Here is a 20614-nt window from a genome sequence, read left to right on the forward strand (position 1 = left end):
AAAACTAGGAATGCTTGCCTATGCATAGAGTCAATTTTTTGGGCGAAGATTGTGATCGATGTTGCACCACCTCCAATAATATTTTCGGCTAAACATCGACTTAATTTTTTATTTTTTAAATATTAAGATTGTTTGATGAAATTAACTTAAAACTAATTATAACTAAATAAAAGAGGTCAAGTAACCTTAGAGGTCGTAGAGTAATAAAAAAGAAAAGATCGTAAAAATAATTAGAACAAATGAAATATAGAAAGGTAAAATAAAAACATGAACTAGTTCAGTAAAAAAATTGTTTTTTATTTTTTTTAAGTTATATCATTAATTTGTTTTATTAAATATATTTAATTTATTTAATGACTTAAATTAAATTATTACCTTTTCAATTCATATCATTAAATTATTTTACCTAATATATTTAATAATTTAAATTAAATTATTAAATCAACTCTTCTATATTTTTTTTCCTTTTTTTTTTTAGGGGAATTTCAAACATAAGTGCGGAGGACTTTTTGACATACTCAAAATCGTCATATGTTATACACTTATACTTACCAAAAACGTAACTAGTTACTACAAAAGGTAAAAGGAAAATGAATTAAAAAAAAAACAGGACATTTATGCCATAAACAATTAGACGATGCCATTAAGAATCATGTGATGAAAAATCTTCTCGAGAAAAACAAAGCAAACAGACGCCAATGTCTCCGGAGCACTCAGGATTTCCAAAGTTAAATATAATAGTTGTAGTCCTTAAACCAAAGGAGCCTGTGAAGTCCGTGACGCCGCGTTCTTTAAAAAAACATGGCGCGTTTGAAGGAGAAAAAGGCCAGAGGCAGAGAGAAACAGAGGGTCCCTGTGAAATTAAAGCGAGTGATGGTCCTGACTCCTGATGCAGGCTTCCGTCACTGCCAACCAGGCAACCACCGTCTCGTACTCTCTCCACGCTCTTAAAGTTATTGATCTAGAGAGACAAAGGAGCACGAAGCACGTTCTAAAAGATAGATAGCGAGAGAACGCCAATCAAGCTTTTTCGACGGCTTTTCTTTTTCTTTTTTCTTTTTTTTTGTTTTCTTTTGTTGTTTCGAGAATGGAAGATGGGGAGTGGGTTCTGGTGAGGCCACCCACAGAAATCGAATGCTGGAGCCCCGGATGGGGCGGGGGCGAGGATGAGGGCGGCTCCTCTGACCCGCTCAAGGTTAGATTTTTTGGACCGGCCAAGCACTGGACCGACGCTCTTCCCATCGGTAATGGCCGCCTCGGGGCTATGGTCTGGGGCGGCGTCGCATCGGAGACGCTTCAGCTTAATGGTAAGAGTCCCTTGTTCAGTGTCTGGTTGCTGAGGAAAGGAATGAGAGTGAATGTCAGCTGGAGTGAGACTGCTAAATCATTTCCGCTTGGTTTGTTTTGCTTTGGTTTTTGGATAAAGAGTGAAACTTTGAGATTCTTCACTTTGAGATTCGTGATTTTGGTTTCTCGATAAGAGAGTAAAGTGTCGTTATATTTTAGTGTTTGGTTGGTGTCATTTTTGAGAAGGAAATTGTGAACTCAACAGAGTCAACTAAGTTGATTTGCGTTTTTGTGATAAGTAATGAAAAATTGAGATTTGAAATTTGAGATTTTTTTTTTTTTTCCTGTTGTTGGCAACTAAATGAAGATTTGAGGTGGAAAATGCAATATTCAGAATTTCTATTTCTTTCTTTCCTGAATTCTTTAGTCTTGCCTGCAGACGAAATGTGATGGTAAACTGTAATTGGAGTTGCTTGAAATGCTTGGAGTAAATATAATCTGAGGCTAAGATTAATCTAAGAAATATGGTCTGAACCATTAGCATAGTGAATCTTGTGATCTGGCATTGTGCAATTTTTCAATTCATACGTAAGATCTGTCAAATAAGACGGTTTGGTTTCAAAATTAGGAAGAGGAAAGAAGTAACATTTGGAATCTTATGTTTTATCATTGTTTTCCTATGAAAGAAAGTCTTCATTTCACTGATCTCCTAATAACCAAGCATATGGTTTGGAATCCTTTGTAGAGGGCACCCTTTGGACTGGGACTCCTGGAAACTACACAAACCCAGATGCTCCAAAAGCGCTATCAGAAGTCAGAAAACTTGTTGATAATGGTGACTATGTTGCAGCTACTGAAGCAGCAGTCAAGTTGTCAGGGAATCCTTCCGATGTATAATGCTTCTTATCTCTGTTATTACTGTTCATGTTCACTTTACTGGAAACTTAATTGATACAATTCTATTCATTATGGGCTCTTTTAAATTTGTAGAATAGTAAAACTTATTTTAATATTATAGAATGTCTCATGAAACTTGCTATCAAACCTGTGACTTTGAGTTGGTGCCATGATCCCCCATTTAGCTAGTTAGATACATAATATATAGTTCTATATCCATCTGTTCAATTTTTGACTTTAAACTACTTCGTAATCTAAATAATATGTACAGGTATTGATAGCTAGATACCAATTAACTTCTAAAACTCTAGTAGATGTTATGGGAATTGCCATTAACCCTTTTGACTTTGAGTTGAATTAGGATTTTCAATTTAATTGGTTAGGTGGCAATGTGGCATATGTGATATATGGTTGTATGATCATTGGTTCATGTTTCAACTTTAAATTGCTCTAGCAATTTAAACAACCTATATGGGTACTTATGGCTTGATGCCATTTGTATTTTTTTTTGGGAAAATAATAGGTTTCCTCTCCGAAGACTTTTAAATTTATTATAATTTTAGTAAATACCCTGGGAACTATTGAAACCAGTTATTCATGTTTCTGTTTATGTGTGCGCATTTGTGTGTGCAGGGAGACAGAGAGGACCCCTCAGCATGTTTATTGTGCATTGTAATGAAAAAGGAGTTTGTAGGCTAATAATTAATGCATAGTAGCTATGGTATTTGCTTGGTTGAATGTTAGGATGAATTGCCAAGTTTACTACTTGATTCTTTCTGTTAATTTTTTTTTTTTGATCAGAAACGAAAAAGATTATATTAATAAAATAACAAATACATAAGAGAAAAAAGAGACAAAAGAAAGAGAAAAAAACCAAGGGAAGGATGAGAGGTCCTTCCTACACAAGAACCAAGGAAAACACCCAACAATAGAAATCTAAAAACAAAAGAAAACCCAACAAACTTCAAACTCTTGAAACGCAAACCCCAATCCAATTGATTTGTAGAATGCTTAGAGGAACTCCTCTAAAAGCTTCAGTACAAGAAGCCCATAGAGAAGAGTAAAACCGAATCAAATCCCAAACCACCTCTTCCGTTCTCCCTTTATCCTCAAAGATTCTATTATTCCTTTCTTGCCACACCATCCAAATCAAAGTAAGGCAAGCAATTTGCCAAAGAATCTTGCCTCTTACTGAGTTCCCCAAGCCTTTAAAGGAAATAACCAACATATCCTCAATGCTCCTTGGAGGAACCCAAATCACACCTACTAGATTGAACAACCTGTGCCAAAGTCCAATGGTGACGGGACAATGAAGAAAAAGGTGGTCAATCGACTCTCCATTTCCTTTGCAAAGAATGCACCATTGAGGACAGAGGGCTTTGTAGGGTCTTCTCAATTGCAACTTGTCATTAGTGTTTACCTTCCCATGTGCTACTAACCAAGCGAGGGCCTTAACCTTTGAAGGGACTTTTGAGCTCCATAAAAACTTGGCCGGAAGGAACATTAAAGGATTTGAATCTTTTGACAAGGCATAGAAAAAAGATTTCACTGAAAACGAGCCTGACGAAGACAAAGACCACGCTCTTGAGTCTGATGAGGAAGGGGAAAGAAGCACAGAATGAAGAGAGGACATTAATCTCTAAAGGAGATCAATTTCTGAATCCGTTAGATTGCGGCGAAAGTTAAAATTCCAAGACAATGGAAAGGAATTGTCAAGGACATTTGAGATAGTAAGGTTTCTCACAGAAATAACTCTGTAGAGTTCAGCAAATTGAGCACACAAAGTTTGGTTTCCCCACCAAAGATCTTCCCAAAACTGAATTCTCTCCCCATTGCCCACCACTAGGCGAACAAAAGGGGAGAACTCTTGGAAAACTTGAGCAATAGCCTTCCAAGGACATCTGTGAGACCATCTAACCACCATGTTGGCGTCCCATCCATTAGGATGTGTCCCATATATACTCGCAATAACCTTATGCCAAAGACCGCTCCATTCTCTAGGAAACCTCCAAAGCCATTTCCCTAAGAGGGCACTATTTCTCATAGAAGTCTTCCCAAAGCCCAAACCTCCCATCTCCCTTGGTCTACTGACAACCTCCCATCTGATTAGGTGATCTCTCTTCCCTTCCTCGGCCCCAGACCAAAGAAAATCCCTTTGCATCTTCTCAATCTTTGAAGCTATAGATACAGGGATTTTGAAGAGGGAAAGGAAGTAGCTAGGGATGTGAGACAGACAAGACTGAATTAGAGTAATCCTCCCTCCCAAAGACAAATAGGCCTTTTTCTACCCATCCAACCTCCTCGAAATTCTCTCAACCACTGGATCCCAAAATCCTATTGTCTTTGGGTTCCCTCCTAAAGGAAGGCCTAAATAAGACAAAGGCCACTCTGACACTCTGCACTCCAAAACCAAAGCCAAACTAGACAACATTTCCTGCCTAGTGTTAATACCTGAAATGGTGCTTTTTTCTAAGTTGATTTTTAAACCAGATACTTGCCCAAAAACCAAAAGGATAATCTTAAGGTTTTGAAGAAGATCCAAAGAGGCTTTAGAGAAAAATATGGTATCATCAGCAAACTATAACAAGGACACTCTAGTCCTATCCCTCCCCACAAGGAAACCCTCAGTTATCCCAGTTTCCTCAGCTCTAATCATCAACCTACTTAAAACATCTGCTACTAGAGTAAAAAGGAAAGGAGAAAGAGGATCTCCCTGTCTCAATCCTCTAGAGGCCTTAACCCAACCCTTTGCATTCCCATTAACTAGGATAGCAAAACTAGAAGAAGATAAACAACCCCTCATCCAAGATCTCCATTTCTGGCTGAACCCCTTCCTTTGAAGCACATGATCTAAAAAGCCCCACTCCACATGATCATAGGCCTTCTCAAAATCAATTTTGAAAACTACCCCTTCCTCTCCTGACCTTCTTTTCTCATCCACCACTTCATTGGCTATCAATACAGCATCCAATATTTGTCTCCCTTCCACAAAGGCTCCTTGCGAGCCAAAGATTGTTTCATGAAGAACTTTGCGTAAACGCCCTGATAAGACCTTAACAATTATCTTATATAAACTTGTAACCAAACTAATAGGTCTATAATCTGAGATTTTGAAAGTTTGGCTTTTCTTAAGCACCATAGCAATGAAAGTCGCATTTGTGCTTTGATTTATTACCCCTTTAGTGTGGAACTCAAAAAACACCCTCATGAGATCCTCTTTTATCACATCCCAACACTCTTGATAAACTGCTAAGGTAAAGCCATCAGGGCCAGGGGCCTTTTCCTTATTCAATTGGAAAACTGCCATTCGAACCTCCTCTTCTGAAAACGGCCTATCCAACCAAATTGCACTCTCTTCAGAAATAGGGGCCCAATCAATCCCTTCAATCTTCCAAGAATCACCTTCGGGTTTGGAATAAAGATTCCCAAAGAAATTTACAATCTCCTCAGAAATAACCTCAATGTTATTTAAAGTCTCCCCCCTCTCAGAAATCAGAGACTTTATAAACTTCCTGCTTCTTCTTCCAGTGGCCACTCTGTGAAAAAACTTAGAGTTGCAATCCCCTTCTTTAATCCACTTAACCCTAGATTTTTGTCTCCATTGTACCTCTTCCTTCAATAGCAAATCCTCTAACTCCTTCCTTCTTAAAAACCTTTCCGAAACCAGCTCAAGATTTAAATTCCCTTCTTGTTCAATTCTATCAATTCTGCCTAAGTCCGTAAGAATATGCTTTTTTCTCTCTCTTAAATCTCCAAAGACCCTTGTATTCCACTCTTTCAACTTTGATTTAATAAACTTTAGTTTCCTCATAAATTTGTGACCTTCCCAACCTTCAACCGTACACTCTTGCCACCAATCTCTAAACTTCTCTTTAAACTCAGGATGGAGCAACCACATATTCTCAAACCTAAAAGGAGTCGGCCCCCACATAAAAGGATTAGTTTCCAAGCAAATTGGGCTATGGTCAGAGGTCCATCTAGGAAGGGCCTCTTGAATATTTTGAGAGAAAAAAGAATCCCACTCAGAAGAGAACAAAAACCTATCTAGCCTCTTGCAAATAGGATCGACTTGCATGTTTGACCATGTAAAAGCCGCATTCCTAAGAGGGGGGTCCAACAAACCACTTTCCCTTATAAACTCGTCAAAGCGCCTCATGTTGACCGTTAGCCTAGAATCACCCATCTTCTCAGATATCCTCCTGATCACATTAAAATCCCCTCCTACACACCACCTTGGGAAAGTCAGACCATGTAGATCTTGAAGCTCCAACCAAAAGTCCTCCCTCCACACTGCCTTATTCGGGCCATACACTGAGGTTAACCAAAAAGACTCTTCCTCATCAGAGTTCAATTTTACAGTAACAGAGAAGGATCCTAACACCTTCTCTGAACAATTGAACTTAACTGAATCCCACAAGATCACAATCCCCCCCCGATGCCCCACAAGCAGGAAGAGCAACCCAATCCAGACTTTTACCTTTCCAAATACTACTCACTAACCTCCTATCCCAAAATTCACGCTTTGTTTCCTGAAGCATCACCACATCTGGGTTTTGAGTACTTAAAAACCTTCTCACAGTCCTCCTTTTCTTCCTAGAACCTAAACCTCTTGTATTCCAGCTTAAAATCTTCATGAGAACAATCACAACCCAACACAACCCGCACCCAGGACTAATCCTCTCCTCGAGTTCCAGAATCCTTTTTCTTCTTTCTTCTGGAATAAACCTTGTCCGCAGAGAGAGGATTCCTGTTCTCTCCTTCCACACCTTTCCCATTATCCCTGACAATTCTAACCCTCAAACTCTCCAGAACCGACTGAACCTTGACCATCTTCCGAGGCGTAAGCCCCTCAACCTGAAAACCTTCCAGTGGGAGAGTGGAAGGTTCTTGCACTGGGAACAAAGCCTCACCTAAGACACCACGCACCTCAAGGTTGCTAAGAGTTTCCCTAAGGAAAGGTCGGTCTTTAGATTTTTGGTTAGAGGTTTCTAAGGGTACCACCACACCGTTCGAACAGGACGCACCACCACGATGGTTATCATACACCACAGGAGAGATAGAAACAAACCCACGCTGAAAAGCGTGGCTTGACTCCAACGGATACGAAGAAGAAGAGTGAACACAAAAAGGATGAACCAAAGAAACCGAGGTTTCGGGAATAAGATTTGGCTCAAAAGCCCCAGACAGAGGAAGATCTCGCTCAGAAACAGCTGAGATAGGATTACGCACCTCATTGATCAATTTGCATTGCAAAATCCCCTCTTCTCCCTCTGTCTCGCCGGTGGAAACTTTGGATGTTTCCAAACCAGTGGAGAAATCGCTCTTTCTGGAGTGAGATTTGCCCCGAGAAATGTCTCGATTTGTCTCCAGTGAGCCACCTCCTTCAAAGCTACTCTTCGGGGAAGAAGACGCCTCGTCAAATCTCGGCGGCCCATTTCTTGCTCTGCGCCTAACGGAGACTGGAGATCCCTTCGTCTTTGACGACACTTGAGGAAGACCTTCCGACGCTTTATTCTTTGCAGAGAGCCCTGGTCTTTGGAGCTTTGAAGACGAAGAAACAGCTGGGCCACCATTTGAAGATCCTTTATGGGCTGGACCCGCTATTGGCCCAAAATCCTTCGCCCCAACTTGGGCCCAAACAGAACGGGCTTCAAGGACGTCTGGTGTTGGCCCGAAATTGCTTCCCGCCATTGGGCCCAACACCCATCTTCCCTTTCCTTTCTCCCCCTTAGCCGATTTTGAATCTGAAGAGCTAAAATGGAGACGATGACGGGGCATCCATCTTTGGCAGTCACTGGTCCTGTCAATAGCTCGTAGCCCCTCAACCATCTGTGGCTTCTGCAAGACGCAACCCCCGGCTGACCTTAGCTCGTCCTTGCTGCGACTCGACTCAGGCTTTATAGAGTCTCCTCCGTCGTCTTCTCCGTCATCTTCTCCGGTGACTGTAACTGCAACCGTGTATGTCCGATCTCCATCTTCTACCTTTAATAGCGCTGGAAGCACTACCTTTGGAAGCATTTCCACCCGCAATGTTACTTTCGACAAATCAACAAACTTCAAGGAGTTTCTTGCCACCTTCGTTACCCTCCCCCACTGTTGCAAAACGTGACTCAACTGCACCTCATCCCACAGGTGGAAAGGGAGACCTCTTAGTTCCAGCCACCCCCGGCTAAATTTTCCCCTAACCACTGAGTTCTCTTCTGGCGACCATCTCCTCAGAGCAAAAACCTCTCCTCTCACTGTGAAACTACCTCTTTCTTGAAACCACTGAGCTTTCCTTGCATTTTCCACAAAAAAACACCCTTTGTAAGCAGAAATGGGTGTTACAGATACCATTCCTTTCATCCCCACCCTTCTCGCTATAGCTTTTCCAACCTCACACCAGTCTCGTATTTCTCCTTTGCCTTCACAAACCACCGCTCTTGCCCATTTTCCAACTGGCATCCCTGCACCATTCCTTGTTCCTTTCTCTGCAACCACCTCAGCGTAGGTCCTCTCACCTCTGTACATTCCTTTGCTCTCTTGAAGCTTGTTTTGCGTCTCCTGCGATTCTCTCCCAACTTGAACAGAGATCTCTTAGACTGAAGCAATCACCTTCCTGAGGTTTTCCCACCCATAGCCATTAACACCTCTTGGAATAACTAAGACCAAAGGTTTTCTCTTTGCACTGTATTCTGTAATTTTCATATAACACCCTCTGCTATTAAAACATATCTCCATCATATGAGTCCTAGTCTTGCCCCTCATTTTTCGAATGTAACCCCTCGAATCCTCCAACTCCACAGCTTTCTCTAACTGCTCCACTAGCCAACCCGTCTCCTCCTCTCCAAAATCTAAAGAAACCACAAAACCTCGGCTTCTCTCTGTTATTGAAAGCCATTTTCCTCCATTGTAATCTTCAGACTTCACCTGGAAAATCTTTCTCTTACTGTTGAAATTATTGAGGAAAGGAAAGGTTTTTGGAGATGTCTAAAAATCAGATCTACTTATTTTGATGTTTCCACTACATGAATTTGCTAGTGAGCTCCATCTTGGATTGGGCCTATCCCACTGTTTGCATGTGCATCCAACTCTAGTGCTTAAAAATCTATGTTTAGCTTGAGGCTTAGGCGTGAGAGTGTGTGGGTATTTGGTGAGGGATTGTTGATGAGATGGTGATTGCTTATGGGGACTTTGGCAGACATGCGAGGAGCAGTGTATTATGGTGTGTGGCCATCATTACTTTACTTTGGGTTCTTTAGTTTGAGAAGAATGCTTGGAATTTTCAGGGCTGGCGGATGCTGGTGGAGGTTTTGTGGGAGCTGATCTACTTCTTCACCTCGTTATGGGTGTTAACTTAAATTCCTTGAATTTCCAGGATCCTAGTTGATTGTGATCATGTTGGATTAGAGGTTTGTGTTAAATATGCTCCATTACTAATGGGATACCTGAAGTTTAATTTTGGTGTTTGTTCTTTGGGTAATTTGGGCTAAATATGGATTGATGGAGATTTTTCTAATTATGGTGGAGTGGTGATTAGAGCTTTACCTAGGTGTGTTTGACCATTTTTGCTTGACAGAGAGACAGGAGTACTATCACCACAAATGGTTCATGCCAATTTACAGTTACGCTAAAGCCCTAATACCCTCCTCATTGTCTTTAAGCTGCTTGTATGTGGACTTAATAAATTGGGATATATATATATATATATATATATAAATGAAGTTCAAACTCATGATATCATATAAAACAAAGATTTGATGCTGTATTAAGCAACCAATCCACCTAAAAAGTTAAGGTATTAGGTAGTAGGCCAACTCTATATGATGCCAATCTACACTTAGGCTAAAACTGTTACATTTATATGGTCCTTTTGTGAAGATACCTTATCCTTCCTCTAGGTTTTTGTTTAGGTGCAAGAATTTGTTGTCTTTAAAAGAAAAAGAAATATTGGTATATTTTGGGCTGTGCAGCAACCCCCAGTTTAATGCAACAGTTGGGGGTTATTTGGTGGCATAATGCTTTAATGCTTGGCCTGCACCTGGCTAACACAATTTACCTAGGACCTCATGGCTGTGGAATATGCTCTGGCTAATGGCTAGGTGGAGGATTAATTGCTTTTATGTACCTGCTGTGGCTCATCCCTTAATGTTAAACTTATTTATCAGTTATTATTCTTATAGGTTAATTAAATGTTTTTTTTTCCCTTTAACAACTTGCCTTTGGTATGCCAAATTTCCCTGGATTTATATTCTCTGTATTCTTCTTATTTCATATTAATATAAATGACTGAATTTAAGAAGAAAGCTTGGTATCATCTTATCTTGATAATTATATCCTAATGATTTTGATTTTCTTGTGTTAATGAAGGTTTATCAGCTTCTAGGTGATATTAATCTAGAATTTGAGGATTCTCATCTTGCATATGCTGAAGAAACATACAGTAGAGAGCTAGACTTGGATACTGCAACAGTAACGATAAAATATTCTGTGGGTGATGTAGAGTACACTAGAGAGCATTTTGCCTCTTATCCAGATCAGGTGATTGTGACGAAGATCTCTGGAAGCAAACCAGGGTCAGTTTCTTTTACAGTATCACTAGACAGCAAGTCACATCATCATTCAAACTCAAGTGGCAAAAGTCAGATTATTATGGAAGGAAGTTGTCCTGGTAAAAGAATTCCACCAAAAGTGTATGAAAATGATAACCCACAGGGAATTCTGTTTTCTGCTGTCCTTGATTTACAAATTAGTGATGGCAGGGGAGTGATAAATGTTTTGGATGATAAGAAACTGAAGGTTGAAGGTTCAGATTGGGCTGTTTTGTATCTGGTGGCATCGTCTTCATTTGACGGTCCATTCACTAAGCCTATAGACTCTAAAATAAATCCTACTTCAGAGGCTCTCAGTACATTGAAGTCAATAGGAAACTTTTCATATTCTGATCTTTATGCACGCCATTTGAATGACTATCAAAACCTTTTTCATCGAGTTTCACTACAGCTTTCAAAAAGTTCCAAAAGTGTTATGAGTGATGGGTCTCTGGAAATGAAGAAACCTATGTCCTCCAGGACTGGTTTGTATTTGAAAGGAAGTGAAGACAGAGTTTCAACTGCAGCCAGGGTGAAATCTTTTGGAACTGATGAAGATCCTTCATTAGTGGAGCTTCTGTTCCAGTATGGTCGATATTTGCTCATCTCTTGTTCTCGACCTGGAAGTCAGCCGGCAAACCTACAGGGAATTTGGAACAAGGATATTGAGCCAGCATGGGAGTATGTTCTGTGTTCTTTTCTCTCCTTTCCTTTTTCCATCCCTTCTTGGTATACCATGCTACATATAGACAATCCCTCACTTTGTTTTAGAAATGTATTTATACTATTTACATGGGAGCTTATTTAATTTGAGATAGATGGTTACTTCCATCTAGTCTTTTGTGTGTATGATAGCTCTATAATATTGCATTTATTTTTGGATTATTTTAACCATGCTTCCTCTGGCCTTCTTCTCATTTATTCCTTTTGGAGCTGTAATTTTTCCATTTAGATATGAGGAAATAATTTCATTTAGTTTGCAAGGAATACTTCTATGTTGGCAAAACTAGTGTTAGGTTTCACAAATTGTTAATTTGATTGTATTCCCTTTTCAGTTTCTTATTTGACCTTCCCTTCTTTCTGCAGTGGGGCTCCTCACTTGAACATAAATCTTCAAATGAATTACTGGCCTTCCCTTCCATGCAACCTTAGCGAGTGCCAAGAACCTTTATTTGATTACATGTCCTCTCTTTCAATCAATGGGAGTAAAACTGCAAAAGTAAGAATTTATTTCAATTTCTAGTTATATTGAAGGTTCCATTATGCACTTATTGATTTTATTTATCCGGTTTTATGATTTATTTTGTCTAATTGGTCATAACAGTCCCAACAAGATTTGAATGAATGGGATGTAGGACCAATAGTTGAAATTTTGTAAGTTCTTAGATGTAGTACAGGACAAAGATGGGGGTTTCGAAGTACATCATATGGTTGTGCGACAAAATTACATTGCTAGGAAACACTGTATCAGGGATTGTGGATTCTGTTGTCTTTAAAACAATGTCATGCTTTAATTCCTGCCTTTAAGCTCTCACAGCAGTGTAGGCCACATACCTTTGGAGATAAATCATTGGCCTGATACTAGCTATGATGTCTGTAAGGAGCAAGACCAAGGATCCAATCTGAGATTTTTGTGTTCTCTAAGATAGAACATTTTCTCATTGTTTCTTCATTCTCTACACAGAAGTTCTCTTAGTAAATCACAGAATGTTGCAGGTGAACTACGAAGCTAGTGGTTGGGTTACACATCAAGTGTCTGATATATGGGCAAAAACATCACCAGATCGAGGCCAGGCTGTGTGGGCATTATGGCCAATGGGTGGAGCTTGGCTTTGTACCCATCTATGGGAACATTATACTTTCACAATGGACAAGGTAAGTTCTTATTTTTCCCTAACTTTTGATGCCTTGTCCCAGTTAGGTATTTGCATGAAAATCTCTTGTAAGAGAAAGATTGTGTATAGAGGGATCCCTTTCACAACTGGCTTTCCTTTAGAGCTCCTGGACTGGAGCATTCTTTGTGAGTCATGCTGATATGGCATTACCAGATGCAAGTCTTAGAGAATATTTTAACCCAATGATCAAGGGGAAGACCTCATTCATCTTAATATGATGGTAATATCTGCAGAAAATTTTTTCTGCTGTCCATTACTTCAAGTTTTCTACTTATTCGTAAGAGTCGGACTTTTTTTTTTTTTTTTACATTCCCCATTGTTATTCTCTTTATTGTTGTCGGAATTCTTATCCTAGAATTGATTCGAGTTATTTTTGTGTGTGGGAATCGAGGACTTCATTGTTTACCTTTCTTGGATACAGTTGTAATGATCTTGTGATATGCTGTTTATGGTTTTTCTGTTTATAAAATCTATCCCTTCTTGGAGCTGATAATTGTTAATATTTTTGACATGATTAGGATTTTCTGAAAAATAAGGCATATCCCTTACTAGAAGGATGTGCAAGATTTCTCTTGGACTGGTTGATTGAAGGACGTGGAGGATATCTGGAAACCAATCCATCAACTTCTCCAGAACATATGTTTATTGCTCCAGATGGTAAGCCTGCTAGTGTGAGCTACTCAACAACCATGGACATTGCAATCATAAGAGAAGTTTTCTCCGCAGTAGTTTCTGCTGCTGAGGTGAACCTCCAAATTTATACTGGCAGTTCTTACCTTTCTATTATAATTCATAGGAATTTTGATCTGTACATGAAGATGCTTTGAACAATTAATTTTCTTACAAACAGGTGCTGGGAAAAAATGAGGATGAGCTCGTTCAGAAAGTCCGTCAAGCTCAACCAAAACTTCCTCCAACAAAAATTGCTAGAGATGGTTCCATTATGGAATGGGTATTGAGGAATTTGAATTTATGTTTCCCAATTTCCTGTGCTTCCTATTCTTCAAGGAAGGATATATTCTGCAGTGGTTTAAAGAACTGCTGAATTTCATTGACCGAGTTCTATGTCCTTGTAATGACAGGCACAAGATTTTGAGGACCCAGAGGTGCATCATCGACATGTATCCCATCTATTTGGCCTATATCCAGGGCACACAATAACAGTAGAGAAAACCCCGGACCTTTGTAAAGCTGTGGACTATACCCTCTATAAAAGAGGTTTGCACTTGATATCTGTCTTGGTAGATTATTCAGGTCTTGCAGTATCCGTCCAGTTGGATCGACATTTAGACACTAAATTAATGCAAATTATTCTGATTTTTGGTTCTCCATTGAATATATTGCTAGCCCATTACCTAACACTATCACTTGAGCTTTGAGTTCAAATTAGTAACCTAACACTACAGAATTGTCATATTTGCAACTTCAATTTACTTTGATCTGTTAGTTTGCCTAGAACAACAGAAATAATTGTCCAGTAGTGTTGCTTATATTTTCTTCTTTGGACAGGGGAGGACGGTCCAGGATGGTCAACTACATGGAAAACAGCTCTGTGGGCACGTCTCCACAACAGTGAGCATGCATATAGGATGGTCAAGCATTTATTTGACCTGGTGGATCCTGCTCGTGAAGCTGATTTTGAAGGTGGACTATACAGTAACTTGTTTACTGCACATCCTCCTTTCCAGATTGATGCCAACTTCGGGTAAGGAGCTCCTTCTGTCGATGATATTTTTTGTAGCAAACATCATTTTTAGCTATAAATTCAATTCCATTCTGATTTACTGAAATTTAGTGACAAGTATATTATGTTGTGCTGCTGGCAATAGCTTATTGGGGTAATTTTTTTCTTGTCACATTGGTCATAAACTTGGTAGATGAGTTATCATAACAACAGTGTAGTTTTTTCTTGAATGTTCTTTTTGTTCAAGTGAAGACATTTTTAAAATGGCTTTATCTAATCATTTTGGGATTCAATTGTAAATAACTCTATACTTCACTGGCTAGCTGAAGAAAGGATATCTATCTCCACAGTGTATTCATGTGCTCTACTCCCTAGGTGGTTCCAAACGTTAGGTCACAATATGTCTATGAGAAAGTCGATTGCACACTCTGTACAACCTCCAAAACAAAAGACAAGAAAGGTGGAAATTTCTTACATTTTTAGGTAGACCACTGAGTTTTCAGTTGAAATTACATGACAGCTTCCGATTTTATCTTTTTTTTTCTTTATTGCTATCTATTTTTATTTTTAACTCCATAGAACACACTGGCCCTAAGAAAATGGATTAATTCCTCTTCTGCAGTAACAAAACTTAATCAAAGGTGAACTAAAAACTTATGTCAGTCTATTATGAACAAACAACATTGATATTCATAGAGGGCTGCTAATCCTGTGATTGTTGGTGCCAGTTTCTGTGCAGCAGTTGCAGAAATGATTGTTCAGAGCACCTCAAAAGACCTCTATTTGCTCCCTGCTCTTCCCCGGGACAAATGGGCGAATGGTTGTGTCAAAGGATTGAAGGCACGTGGTGGTGTTACAGTCAATGTATGCTGGAAAGAAGGAGAACTTCACCAGATTGGGGTGTGGTCAAAAGACCAGAATTCTACTAGAAGATTACATTATAGAGGAAGTATAGTAACAGCGAAAATGTTGGCTGGCAGAGTCTACACATTCGATAGGCAGTTAAAATGTGTGAAAACATACACACTCTGAGGAGAAAGAGGCTTTCTTGATGAGCATTGGTTTCATATTTCCAAATAAAACCTGCAAAGCAGTTTGGTTTCCTTTCTGTTAATTTCTTTTGGTTTTCTCCCCCCAATTCTCTTACTTCGTGTGATTTCTTTGGGAGTTTGTTAAAGAATTTTGTGAGACCTTTTATCTTATGACAGTTGATTGTTGTATTTTCTTTGAAAATTCATCACTAAAGTCTAAATCCATTTGTGACGGCCTGTTTTTCTTTCATCTGCTGTGTTTTTTTGCATGCCTTTGGGAGATAAAATAGGAATTGATGCCTGAATTAATATATATTTTATTTTTAAATGTTTTAATGAAATATTCTAATATACTTATCATTATCAAATAAAATATTTTAATATAAAAATATATCTACTTATAATAATCTATATTTTAATGTATAAACAAATTATTTAAGATAATATTTGATTTCAAATATGAGGGATAGCATTTTATTCATATTAAATTTGGAATATTCCTATTCATTCTAGGGTCTCATAATATAATTTTTTACTAGATTTAATTCCTTTTTTTGTTTTTAACTTTTTAAGACATAATTTTCATTTTTTTTTTAAAAACACTAAGACTATGTTTGGTTCCTAGAAAAAGGAACGAAAATATAAAGGAAAAATAGAAAAAAAGAAAAAGTGAAGAAATCTAAAAAATAGATTAAAAGTGATAAATTATTTTTATTTATTACTTCAAACTCATTTTATTTATTTTAATTCGTCTATCTAAAGATTAATTAATTTAAACATGCATAAATTTTAATTATATTTTATTTTATTTTATATTTTTTCATAGTATAATCAAATATGAAAAATTTATTTTACTTTATATATATATTTTTTTTTCCATAGTATTTTTCAAGAACCAAACACAACCTAAATTGATATTTTAAAATTTTTTATTCTTTGAGCTCAATTTTCCATAGAATAAAAATGAAAAAAATACCATCCAAACATAAAATTAGGCCAAAATTTGGTAATTTTTACTTGTACCATTTTTTGAGCTAAATTTTCCATAAAATTAAAATGAATAAATAGACATCCAAACATGAAATCAAGGCCAAAATTCTTTAAAATTCTTGATCCCTTAATCAAGGTAACGATTCGGTAAGTTTATCAATTATAACGTTAAATCCTAGAAGTCCGGCGATCAAACGGATGTCAGCACTTGAACCACATAAACTCTCATGGTCCTTAGTAACAGCATATATACCTAAAACCCTAAACAAAACCCCCCACTGGTTCACGTCGTCGTCACCACTGAGAAAGAGTTTTGAGAAAAAATGGCTTGGCGCGGATCTCTATCCAGATCGTTGATGTCCACTGCTAGGGCTTCGTCGCTCCGGTCCTCTCCGGCTGCCCCCCGCGTCCGTCCGCCTCCGCTCGCCGCCCCTCGCCTTCAGACACGCCGCCTCTCTTTCACCAATCCAAGGTCCCCCGCCCATATCTTTAACATCCATTATGTCCTGAGAAAATGAAGAAAAATAAATTATAATGAGATTTTGGAACTTGTTTTTTGATGGCTGCGTGAAATAGTTGTATTCAGCTCCGATGAGTTTTGAGTCCTTTTGTCTTCTCCGGTCCGGGATAATGAAAAAGTTGGAGACTTTAGGTTTCTTTTATTTTCCGTCGTTTTCTCTGCAACCATTAAAGGCTCAATTGAGTGAAGAATTTTGTCTTCTTGAGTAGAAAATAATGAGAATATCATATCCTGAATAAAATTCCTTTCTATATATTTGCAATTATAACAGGGCATTACTTACTCTGATTTTCTTCTGTTTGTTGTAGGAATTTGGGAGAACTAGGATGCGTGCAATCGCTTCTGCCGCTGCACAATGTGATGGCTTCTCCCCGACTCACATCGCACCTCAGTGTTGATGTGCGGGCTTGCTGCGAGCTGTTCCATGGTACCTTCTGCCGTACTTGTCAGGATCGCTAGTAGTCTCTTTGTGAGTCTTTTCTGTTTAAAGGACAGGCGAAAATGAAAACAAAAAGGAAAAAAAAAGTGTTTCCTTAGTTGTTGTTATTCTGATACTGATGCCTCAAGGACCAACCTTTGATTTCTTCCCCTTAAATTGAATGATTTTAATTTATCGTTAATGTCATGTTTGGTAGGAGAAATGAGGGCTAATCTAGGAAGTGTTTGTTAGTTTTTTAAGATTGGTTGATGAGAGGAATTGGGATTGGGATTGATAGGGAGGAATGGAAAAGATGGGTGATGCGCAAGGGCTTTCAATCATCAAAAAGCTGGAGAATGATGACAAACTGTAGGTTATTTTTTTTCATTCCTTCTTTAATCCCTAACATACATGTGATTAAAATTATTGATTTTGTGTGAGCAAACAAAGATATGACTGTTGGAAAATATTGAAGATTGGGAGACATTTGATCAAACAGTATAAATGCAATATTTTGTGTGTTATTAGATCCATTTCTCTCATTTTAGATGAATAAAATTTATCTGTCTTTTCCAAATAGTTCAGTGACAAACAGAAAATCTTGTGTATTTTTTTGGCTGTTAATTCTTACAGGAATGCCTTGCCAAGGATTTGTCAGAATCTCATCATGTTTTCTCTTTAATTCTTTGCTTAGTTGCTAGAAATTTTGTTTCCTTCTTCAAATTGTTTCATCATTGTGCATATTTACCTGCAAATGTATTACATGATTCTAAACTTGGATCTTAGTTCCTTCATCAAATTGTTTCATCACTGTGTATACTCCAAAGTGTGTTGCAATTTACACATAATCTAAAACTTAGCATGTGAAGGTTATATGGCTCTCTCCTCTTGAAAATAAGCTGTTTTGAATAGAGGGGTACGTTTTGAATTGTTGATATTTATGCTTTTTTTGTGTTTCTTTGAATGAGGACAAGTACATTTAGTTGCTCTTCCTCAAAGGTTCAAATTGTTTTGGTTGGTTGTCCTCAGCAATAGCACATAGGGGGCTCTCTTTCTTAAGTGAATTGTCCCAAATCAAAGAGCCAGAGAAGTTTCAGAGCTGAGATTGTCTGTTTTTGGGATGCATCTGGGTAGCTTTAGTGCTCCTTGGGTGAGGCAAAACCTGAAGAAGTTTTCAGTTGGCTGCTTTGAATAGGATTTTGCAAAGCAAAGAGAGGATGGGGTTTTGAGGAGGTCTTTGGTAAAAAGGTGGGGAGTATTGTCTCAGCACTTCCCAGTTCCCACTAGTGGGAAGAGATAATCATGGTTCCTTCAAGATTGAAATCATCCCTACATGTGTTTTATGTGGGTGCCTAGTTGGTTAGGATAAATGCCAATATGTGTGGTAGAGGTGTAATTTTTTGGGTTTATTCCTAGTTGAATGTCCTAGATTACCCAGTGCTAGTTGTGGTGGGTGTAGTCAGCACCTTGAGGCCCCCATGGAAATTCCGAAAGGCTCGGCTATGGAAGGTTCCTTGGTTATTAAAAAAAAGAAAAGAAAAAGTTATGGACGACAGCGACTCACTCTCCTTATTCTATTGCCCTTAGGTTGTGAATATGTTGAAGGTATGGTCCTTTTTGTAAGGGAAACCGTTGTTCTATGATCATATGTTCCCTCTGTGGTATGCTTTAAGGGGTTACTCGACCAAAGCATTCTTATGTAAGGTTGCTTTGTTTTTCTAGTATGATGGAAGTTGTTTGGAAACTAGCATTTTGATTTGTTGCATTTAATGTTAATATTCTTAGAAAACAACTATTGAGGAAAACAAATAAAAAGAAAATAGAACAAAGAGAATGACTTCAGTTTTATGTGATTCTCTCAGATTTGTGTCTGAAGGATGGTGGGACTGATTCTAGAGTTTCTGGTTGTTGAGAAACAAAGAGGAGGAAGTGGTGTTGCTGTACATATTGTGCTTCTTAACTGTCGCAAAGGGGGTTGAATGCATGGATCTCATGTGCACTAGAAGATGCTTGGGAAGTGATGTGGACACTTGATTGTCTCTCATGGTGGGCCTGGAAACCCCTGTTAATCAGCAACAGTAGACAAAGGGTTAAGAATAGTTGAGTGCGGTATAACCAAAAACCTCCTTTTAGACCATGGTTGGATATGCTAGTTTTCATGGTGTAATAGGATAGATAATTGAGGTGAAGTTTATTCCAAATTTGTCGTAGATTATCCAAATGCTTCGATGATGGGAGGCAATAACCATTTCCTGGACATACTTGAAGTTAGTCATTGTTGAATTAATCCTTTGGTATATGTATCATGCATGTAATTGTGTATGTGATGTGTATATGGATGTTTGTACATATGGCTGTTGCATGGGTAGCATTTTTAGTGAGATCATAATTCATTCACTAGGTTTAATATATGTTTCCTCAGAAATTCTCTTACGGTTTTTGTTCAAAGAAGACTGTCTCTCTTTTCAGCTTAGTCGCAATATCAAACTGGTTCAAAAGGAAATGGGAATTAAGAAAGATGATAGAATCTAACCTTTAAGCTTTTTCAATGATATGATCAGTTGGACGAACTCTTGTGCATTCTTACGGAAAATTTGATTACAATATGCTCTTGTTATTACTTTCCTTGCTTTCATTATTTTCTCAGTCCAGGGTGTAAAAATCCTTTACTTCCGACCTCCAACTAGAAAGGGATATTAACAATTGTGTTGTATATATTCTATATGATGGAAAATTACTGCATAGGATTAACTTGCAGATCTTCATCCCTAATTCATGACTAATTATGACTGATATTTTTCAGTGTGGTGGGTCTTGTTCTTATTTCAAAATCAATTATATGATGTCAGAACTTTTATACAGGATTTGCATCTTTGTTGTTTCATTGTAGGTACTTGAATAGGCTGTTGGATCAGCACAGCAGGTGCAAAAATTCATTGGGCCAGTCATAGCAAGTAGGTGTATCCAGTGGGAATTTTGGCTTTTGGAGTAGGAAAAATTAACAAGAGTATGTCATTTGTTTCATCTTTCCAAGAAGAAACTTGAAATTTTTTACCTAAGGGATAATCTTATGGATAAAGGATTAAAGGTTAAAATATACTTGTGGGTGCTTTCAATTCAATGATTATTGTTACTTGACATATATTTCTAGCTTGTAATTTGTGTCTGTTTTTGGTCACTGAACCTATATCAGTTATGGCATGATAATTCATCTTGTTTAGTACTTTCCTATCAACTACATTAGAAACTATTTCTGCAGGATTTTATCGATTCTCATTTCTTTATATTTGGTGGGTGAGAAATGCATGCTACTTAGGTGGTT

General features: G+C 38.1%; 2 protein-coding genes across 5 annotated transcripts; both read left to right on the top strand.

Moving 5' to 3' along the window:
- The first annotated feature begins 677 nt into the window (after positions 1 to 677).
- Positions 678 to 15614, top strand: LOC100266190 (alpha-L-fucosidase 2). The gene is made up of 10 exons (XM_010649654.3): positions 678 to 1307; positions 2033 to 2178; positions 10534 to 11435; positions 11841 to 11973; positions 12471 to 12629; positions 13168 to 13392; positions 13500 to 13601; positions 13732 to 13867; positions 14159 to 14354; positions 15062 to 15614. Exons 1-10 carry the CDS (start codon positions 1088 to 1090, stop codon positions 15363 to 15365), a joined length of 2523 nt encoding a protein of 840 aa, XP_010647956.1. The 5' UTR covers positions 678 to 1087; the 3' UTR covers positions 15366 to 15614.
- A 945-nt stretch (positions 15615 to 16559) lies between these two features.
- On the top strand, positions 16560 to 20553 carry LOC100260985 (uncharacterized). 4 transcript variants are annotated; one of them, XM_002270398.5, is made up of 4 exons: positions 16584 to 16826; positions 17183 to 17301; positions 17591 to 17661; positions 20183 to 20553. In XM_002270398.5, the coding sequence occupies exons 1-3, from the start codon at positions 16678 to 16680 to the stop codon at positions 17611 to 17613; spliced, it is 291 nt and encodes a 96-aa protein (XP_002270434.1). In that variant the 5' UTR covers positions 16584 to 16677; the 3' UTR covers positions 17614 to 17661; positions 20183 to 20553. The 4 variants fall into 4 exon arrangements, with proteins under 4 accessions (XP_003631688.1, XP_010647953.1, XP_010647954.1 ...); XM_003631640.4 differs by lacking the exon at positions 17591 to 17661 and having other exon boundaries at positions 16560 to 16826; XM_010649651.3 differs by lacking the exons at positions 17591 to 17661; positions 20183 to 20553 and adding an exon at positions 19155 to 19641 and having other exon boundaries at positions 16575 to 16826.
- The last annotated feature ends 61 nt before the right edge of the window (positions 20554 to 20614 follow it).

The sequence above is a fragment of the Vitis vinifera genome, chromosome 3, assembly GCF_030704535.1.
Source record: "Vitis vinifera cultivar Pinot Noir 40024 chromosome 3, ASM3070453v1".
Lineage (NCBI taxonomy): Eukaryota > Viridiplantae > Streptophyta > Magnoliopsida > Vitales > Vitaceae > Vitis > Vitis vinifera.

Excerpts from the sequence above, each read along its gene's own strand:
- LOC100266190 (XM_010649654.3), top strand. The coding sequence starts at position 1,088 with ATGGAAGATGGGGAGTGGGTTCTGGTGAGGCCACCCACAGAAATCGAA. Across the intron at positions 12,630-13,167 it reads ATACTTTCACAATGGACAAG|GATTTTCTGAAAAATAAGGC; the intron begins GTAAGTTCTTAT and ends TGACATGATTAG. Across the intron at positions 13,602-13,731 it reads ATGGTTCCATTATGGAATGG|GCACAAGATTTTGAGGACCC; the intron begins GTATTGAGGAAT and ends TTGTAATGACAG.
- LOC100260985 (XM_010649651.3), top strand. The coding sequence starts at position 16,678 with ATGGCTTGGCGCGGATCTCTATCCAGATCGTTGATGTCCACTGCTAGG. Across the intron at positions 16,827-17,182 it reads CTCTCTTTCACCAATCCAAG|GAATTTGGGAGAACTAGGAT; the intron begins GTCCCCCGCCCA and ends TGTTTGTTGTAG. Across the intron at positions 17,302-19,154 it reads TTGCTGCGAGCTGTTCCATG|ATTTGTGTCTGAAGGATGGT; the intron begins GTACCTTCTGCC and ends TGATTCTCTCAG.